At 40.8% G+C, this 8,075-nt stretch overlaps 1 protein-coding gene across 1 annotated transcript; it reads left to right on the top strand.

Annotated features, from left to right (window-relative positions):
* Positions 1 to 319: 319 nt before the first annotated feature.
* Positions 320 to 1,422, top strand: LOC107082383 (DNA damage-inducible transcript 4-like protein). Its single transcript, XM_015371048.1, has 2 exons — positions 320 to 583; positions 674 to 1,422. Exons 1-2 carry the CDS (start codon positions 406 to 408, stop codon positions 1,093 to 1,095), a joined length of 600 nt encoding a protein of 199 aa, XP_015226534.1. The 5' UTR covers positions 320 to 405; the 3' UTR covers positions 1,096 to 1,422.
* Positions 1,423 to 8,075: the final 6,653 nt, after the last annotated feature.

Below are 8,075 nucleotides of genomic sequence, written 5' to 3' on the forward strand. Positions count from 1 at the left end.
TTTATACTATTTTATTTATTTTTATTATAATTTGAGTATTCTTGCTGATGTAATGCTTTAACACGGTTGCCTTCACTTTATACTATTTTATTTATTTTTATTATAATTTGAGTATTCTTGCTGATGTAATGCTTTAACACGGTTGCCTTCCATAGTATTGAAAGTACGTGACAGCTCTCAGCTGTTTGCAATCGGCAGGATGGTTGCGTGATCCTCAAATCAGGAAGTTTCTGGACTTATTGCTCTAAGCCCCGCCCCTCCTGGCTGATGTAAGGTGAAGCCCCGCCTCTTCTCTATAAAGTCTCTCCACTCTGCCGGTTTTCTAGCCACTCGTTTTTACTACATGGAGGAAACATCGAGAAAACAGCCGGAGGAGAAACGGGAGCTTCACATATCACAGTCAGGATGGTCTATATCGCCGCTATGCCTTTTGGACACGGAGTGTCGCTCATGACGGAGGAGGAAAGTGTGGCGGAGATGATTGGGAAGTACTTCTTCCAGCACAAAGCCTTGGACCGGGTGTCCAGTTCGGCCCGGCGGGGAAGCGTCGAGAGCTGGGATGAGAGAGAAGGAGGCTGGCCCTGTAAGTAACCTGCCGGAAGTTCATTAAATAACCGTTAGGATCAAATGACCCAATGTGATTGTGACCTCTGACCTTTCTCCTCCTCCTCAGTTTCAAATCTGGAGGATGAAGAGCGGCTCCTCCACCAGGACCTGACCCGGCAGATGGAGAGCTGTCTGACTGAAGCCAAGCAGTCCGTCCTCCGCTGCCAGGCGCTGCTGCTGCCCCGCAACATGATCAGCAGGGTCGGACAGCACATCCTGCGCTCCTCCGCCGATGAGCCCTGCGGGCTCCGAGGCGCTTCCATCAGGCTTTACGTGGAGAGCAAAGACGGACTGAAGGCTGCGGGGAGCGTGGTGCCGGACCCGGCTGTCACCCCCACCTTTGAGCTCTCTGTGGTGTTCAAGGTGGAGAAGGAGGACGGGTGGAGCATCTTTGACTCCGGGAAGGTGCTGAAGCTGAGGCCGGAGTACCGGCTGGTGAAGAGGAAGCTCTACTCCTCAGCCAGTCCTGTGATCCATGACCTCAGCTAGGGGCCCCATGGCTTCAGCTAGGGGCCCCATGGCTTCAGCTAGGGGCCCATAGACTCTAGACCCATTTCATGTCAGTTGTGAATGTAGAGTTGGAAACACTGCAATGTGATTTAGTCTTTTGATTATTTTTTTTTTTTTTTTACTATTGTACATCTTGAGCAGGTCCTCAACCTAAAGCTTTTGTTTTTCACTCAGTTCCAGAGTATTTTTGCACAGCTGCTTGTCTGACACTGTTTGACTTGATCAGGACTGAGCTGGCCTCACTACCAGAGTACTGTTTTTGTTTTTGTCATTTTTATTTATGAAACTTGAACTGCATAATAAATTCCTTGCTATAAAGTCTTGTCTGGACATCAGTCTCTTTAAAAACTTAAAGTAATTTCACCCCTTGGTGACAAATGATCGACCAGCCATCTGCAACCTTTTAAATCAGTTTAGAGTCCTGCTAAATGCAAATCTAAGAGCCACAAATGCTACATGGTCTTTAAATAACTTTAATATCTGAAACAGAAAATCTACTTTAAGCTGTTTATTTTGCATCTTTAGTTTTTAAATGAGGACAAGACAAAAGAGCAGAAAAAGCTGTTTTTGGAGTTTGTAAAAGTGATAAATGCTGATCTAAACATTTTTCATTTGGGTGACAAATGGAAAAATAAATGCAACTGCTAAACATTTAAGAATGGCATTCAGAACCAGCAGTTGGTTTCAGTAAAGTACAATGTAGAGGGTCCAAAGGTTGCAGACCCCTGATTTGGATTCTTTTGGATCAGATGTGAATGGATTGCAGTTTCCATGATGTTTGGAAAATGTATTTACCAAATTAGTTGACAAGTCTAACCAATGAACTGCCGTTTTTCCTAGAGGAGATATTGCTTAAACTATTCAATTTATGCATTCAGTAACAAATCAAACTAAATGGATTTAAAAAAAGGAAGCAATAATACATGCATTGCATGGCTGCTGGATGGAAAAAAGCTTGCAATAAAATAAACTGTCCTAATTTAAATCTCTAGAACTACCACCTTAAACTGCACTTAGCTATTTTGTGAAACAGAATCCAATATTTCCATCAAAAGATCAAACTGGGTCATTTCTTCTCTCCCTGTAATATCACTAATGAATAGTGAACATTTAAGCCCATACTGATAATCAGCCAGCTGATGTATCGCTGTTTATTTTCAAGAGTAAACAAGTGCGTATGGGTGGTGAGAGGTTATTTTTTTGAAACAATCTTTGGAAATTGTTAATTTCAGAATTGGAATTTTTTTTTTTAATCTGTCCTACTGGCCAGAACATTTAAACTCTGCTTCAAACCAACAAATATATGTACATAGCTCTGTAGCTTCATGCTTTGTTTTTTTTATAGAAAACCTTTCAACCAAGTAAATCTTATTAGTAAATTAATCACTGACCCATTTTTACATTTTAATCAAATCTTTTATTTAACAAATGTACACCAAAAACATAGAAGTCTCATCTACCCTCACTAATGAGCCTTCTCATGTACAAAACTCCACTTTGTACTCTCTAACACGTAACACCAGCATGTTTTTATTCCATTTACAAAGGGCTCACACACACACACATAACTTCCTAAGTGAACATTATAGTTCCAGCAATAACAAACTGTGACCCCCTCTTTCTTAAACTAAACCCACTGTTTTAGCACCCTCTCCATTCACAGTACATTAGGCTGGAAGGAGCTTAATGACGTCAGCAATCAAGAGGAGTCCATTTATGGAAAATGTAGTGATTTCAAAGCTCTCTTCTAAAACTGAAGCCCACTTCTGCAGCTACAGACTTAATAGAAAATTAAAAAATTAGTCTGATGTAGGTGCTTCTTATGAAGTGGAGGTCAGTTAAAGGTGATCCCACTTTAAGAAGCTGAACCATGCTCCTGTTTGCACACAGATCAGAATACCGGGAGGCGATAAAACAAAACCTCCAATGAATTCTGCTTTAACATGACCCATCAGTCCAACATGCAGAGCTTATGGGACGTCCACTTCTGACTGGACGCATCCAGACTCAGACGAACAAACGTATAAATGATGAACATGATCCAACCCCGCAGACGGGTCTTATTCCACCTTCCATTATTGATCCCAAACAAACTGCTGGTGTAAATGTTCTCCTTATAAAAGTGTTCATTCACTTTCATCCAATGGGAGTGACTACTCACTACCTTTAGCAGTTAAGTGAGACTATGCGATGGCGTGAAGTGCACTGGGGGTCTAATTTAAAGAGCTGCTTATTAATGAACAGAGATGTAGCCCCTTCAGAGAGAACCAGGCTGTAGAGACATCTGCCATTTCCAGAAAGCATCCTTAGCGACCAGCAGGTAACGAGTTCAACCTCTGCTTCGTCTTGTTTACTTCTTCATTTTGAGGTCAGCCTCCATGGCGCTACGGCGACCCCTGGTGCCTCCATCCTGCAGCGGAACACACAGATAGGTTTCACTAAGGTCAGAGGCATCGTTATATGATTGGGCTCCACAGAGAAAACACCTCAGAGGGACTCCTCCCCACATGAAGGATAAATCAGAGGCATATGGATGACTGAAGAAGGAAAAGATAGAAAATCATAAAAATTAAAAAAAAACAATAAAAAGAAATGGAATAAGAACATGCAGAGAGTAGCAACAGAAGAATGGGAAACCAGCATGGATCCAGTAACCGAAGTTTGGGCCACGAAAGGTTACAGGAAAGTGTGATGTGACAACAGAACCTGAAGCGTGCTCCGAGTCGATGGGTGACCTATGAGCCCCGATGTTTGGAGCTGCAACACCGTGACAGGTGGCCCGAATGTTTCCCCATCAAGCAAAACAAAAGGCAGTCATGCTGAAAATAGAAACCCAAAACAAACTGGAAAACAGTCATGTCGACTCTAATATGTCTGACTGAAACAATAACTGAAACGACATTGGGATGATTCCGTGAAGACAGCTCAGATCCCCTCAATGTTTCCACATTTAGTCAGACTCCAGCTGTAATGTGACAGAGCTACACAAAGAGGTGTGTTTTATAGTGGAGAGAATAATATATAAAAGATTTTCACATGGTTGCATAGTCAGCTTTGACCGGGCTGTTCTATGAAGCCCTCAGAAGAAGAAACACATGCAGACGTTTAAAGCAGCAAATGTTATAAAAATGCATTTCAAACAGCATAGACGACGGAGAAGAAAGTATGCACTCCAAAAAATATAAAAAGAACGCCATAAAAAGTCTAATCTGCAGTTTCTTTCCAAGCCATCTTGGTCGAAGGACACAAAACACGGTTGTTGGAGCTATTTATTCTGTATTTCTTTATCCATTTGAATTGTGTTAATTCCTAAACTTATATATTTTTTGTATTATTTACAGACTTTATTTATAGGTTAATTGTTGAATTTTGTGTATTTATTTTTTGTTGTTTTATCATTTTTTCTTTCTTTATTATGTAAAACAGGAAGAAATGTGGGTGGTCCACTTTCTATAAATGTAGGAGCCTGGTAAGGACCAGCAGGCATTTAGGTTAGGGGCCTATGGGTTTTTACCAGTGCAAGAGAGGTGACAGAGCAAGGGAATGTTTGAACTCTGTAATGTGCAAAAATATATGAAATAAATCAACTGAACATCTACAAGTTTGGACTTCAACTTCTTTTGCCTGCGTCAAAAAAACGTGACCCCAGTGCCTATAGTGGCTTATTGGAACTTTATTGGATGTTTGGTTTGACAAACAATCGCCACTACAACGGTAGTGGCAGCATTATGCTGTACAGATGCTTTTATTCATCAGGTACAGAAAAGCTGGTCATGGTTTATTGGAAGGGACCCGAAACATTTTAGACTGTGACCCCAAATTTAACAAGGCAACAGAGCAGCAATCCCCTAAAATTACATAATTAATTCACCCTGTATTCAATTATTCATATAAAGTGATGCAACAACCGTATTTTCTGGAATATAAGCCGCTAATTTCCCCCACGTTTTAAACCATGCGACTTATAAGAAGGTGCAGCTTTTCTGTGGATTTTTTCCGCTAGAAGGGGAGGTCAAAGTTGGAAATGAAAGAATAAAGGGCTAATTTTCAGTTAGGACAAGAACATGCTAGCAGCAGGCATGACGGGGAACAAATGTTCCTAATTCACACATTTTGACATTTATTTGCAGCATTAAAGCTGCTGAACCAATGAAGACACGCGGCTCAACTCTTGCAGAGCTGAAATAAAGAGCTGACGACGCGCCAGCTTTCAGCAGAAGCTCTTACTGCTGTGAGCTAACAAGCTAACAGAAGCTAGCATTCTTCTTCTTCTCTACTCCAGGGGCTTTATGTAGAGCTCCCCCTACAGGTTTGGTGGGAGACAGTTCAGTAGATATCAGTGGCTTATAGCCCGGTGTGGCTTAAATATGTTCGTTTCCAGTTTTTTTATTTTATTTGTGCGCACGGCTTATAGTGAGGTACGCTCTATAGTCCGGAAAATACGGAACAATCATTTAAAAAAAAAAAACTAATCTTTTAAATCACATAAAAATGATCTAAATCCATCCATCCTCTCTTAATTATTCTGTTACTGTAAAATTACAATTGTATTTTTAATATTTGAATTAATAAATGTTACATCTTCATGCACTTATTGTTTAAAGAGACATTCTTATTTATCTATTTCATGATACATTGTATATGATCACATTCCAATGATAGTAAAAACGTTCTCCCGACCACCTGCTCTGTGTCATGCGACCCCCCAGGGGGTCCCGTCACATTACTTTGGGAACCCCTGGGGGAATGAATAAAAACTAATTCAGGTGGAAAGCTTGTTAGAGCCTTGCAAATCCAATGCTGGGAGGTTGACTATCCAGCAGCAGAAACATGTTAAAGTGGCCTAGTCAAAGTCCACATCTCAGACGTATCCAATCTAACTCAGCTTTAGCTGTTTTGCAAAGAAGAATCTGGAATGATTTTCCTCTTTCTTTGAGAAAATCTGGTGGAGACAAAGAAGACTCCTTGCTAAAGCTTTAAGAATGATGCATCCAGAACTGGTTTACTACTATGCACCATGTGCTGCTCTGTCACAAAGAATCCAAATAAAACGTTTTTAGTTATAACCTGACAAAAATGGGAAACATTTCAGGGACTGGATGAAGAAGCTGAAGCGCTTCCGTCTGTTTACGTAGCCTTAATGTCAGCAGAAGAAGAAAAGAGACACAGACAGAGTGAGTGATCATTGGGCTTAGACCTGGTTCTGGTGAGATCTGAGGGAAGAACCTGAATACTTACAAAGAGAGAGAGAAGGAAAGCAGGAGAGGCCATTGGGACACTGTCCTGTAGAAGGACAAACATCGGAGGGGAAAAAAAGAGAAAGCAAAGACACACGAGTGTGAGAGAGCAAGTTTCATTAGAGTCAGAATCAAACGAGACGCCGAGGAAGGAGGTTACTGGACCTCATCAGATGACGAACACAGACACCCACAAAACATCAGGGAAACGTGGACACGTTTAGATTTGATATTTCCAAACAGAAGAGACAAGCAGAACACAGCCAGATTTCTAACCAATAAAGCTCCAAACTTTAAGAGAAGAGCAGAAGGGACCCTAATGACAGACCTCTGTATTTATCTACAATAACAGATTAACATGCATGAGATCATCATAAAAAAAGTTTCATTTTGCAGTTACACCAGCATGCAGTCAGACTGATGGAGGGAAGATGAGCAGCTAAACATGCAGGACTGGGATCAGCTGGTTCTGGTGCAGCATGTGGGACGGCGATGTGCATCAGGAAGGAAAAACAACATGTTGCTGCTAAGCTTTCACTTTCTGCTCAGTCTGCATGTAGAGAGGGAAAAAGAAAGATCTGCATGGTTGTGGCATTCTGCCCAGGGCAGCATGATAGAGAGCTTAGAAAAACTACAACCAAACAAAAAGCCCTTTTTATCTACCCCCTGTTAGTCGCTTAATCAAGCGCCTTAATTATTTTCAGATTTTAAATCAAATGTTTATCTTTAATATTAAATAATAATGGTTATATGTCATTGCAATTAAATATTCCAAAATAGCGAGTGTTCTGCATTTAACCCTTCGCCCAGACGGAGCGGAGAGCGAATATTAGGGGTCATGCTCAGGGACCCAGAGTGGGAGTCTGTGGGGATTAAACCTGCAGCTTTTTATAGAACCCAGCTGCTTTGCTCCGACTAAAAGACGCTCCCAAAACAACACAGATAAGAGTTAGGAATAAGAGTTCTGAAACTCTTATTCCGTATGTAAAACACAGTATATTCAAAGTATATTTAAATGCTTATCTGGACTTAGAATGAGCTCAGATCAGTGCTTCTCTCTTTTCTTCCAATTCCTTCCTCTGAAGACTGAAACCATTCCCCCCCCACTCCCTCGCTCTGAAGAATATTAAATAACGGCCTCTAAAAACTGCCATGTTTCTAAATCACCACATTTTACAACCTATGGAAACATAAAAGCTGTATTTAGTATTTGTCTGACTCCTTCAGTAAAAGCAAAGAGAGTAAAGGTTGCGTAACACTTTTTATTCTCCGATCTGATTTTTTTCCATGTCACACTGGCTGCGTATAGAGAGGCTCTGACAAGGCAGGGTGAGCGCTCTTTTCACTTATGTCTCTGTGCTATACACAAATTAAAACTATTTCCCACATTTGACTTGGACACATTATGAAAAGTTATAAAAAAAAAAAAAAAACACTGCCTCATTCTATGAAGCAAAGCCCCATTTAACGAGTCTGTGCAGCATCTCTAACCAGAACAGACAGAGAATGCTTATTCGTCTATATTAAAAACATGCGATCTACGTCTACAGAAAAGAAAAACGCGACAAATAAACGCAGTGGGGAGGGTTATATGCTGACTGAGACAGAGAGGTGATTCTAGGAGAGAGATTTTGGAAGTTAACCAAGTTTTTCTTTCATTTTTTCATAAAAAGGCGAGAGAGATACGCCGTGCTTAGTTTTTTTTTTTTTGGTGAGGCTCAA

Source organism: Cyprinodon variegatus, unplaced genomic scaffold (genome assembly GCF_000732505.1).
Source record: "Cyprinodon variegatus isolate N-32 unplaced genomic scaffold, C_variegatus-1.0 Scaffold52, whole genome shotgun sequence".
Classification (NCBI taxonomy): Eukaryota; Metazoa; Chordata; class Actinopteri; order Cyprinodontiformes; family Cyprinodontidae; genus Cyprinodon; species Cyprinodon variegatus.

Excerpts from the sequence above, each read along its gene's own strand:
- LOC107082383 (XM_015371048.1), top strand. The coding sequence starts at position 406 with ATGGTCTATATCGCCGCTATGCCTTTTGGACACGGAGTGTCGCTCATG. Across the intron at positions 584-673 it reads GAGAGAAGGAGGCTGGCCCT|TTTCAAATCTGGAGGATGAA; the intron begins GTAAGTAACCTG and ends CCTCCTCCTCAG.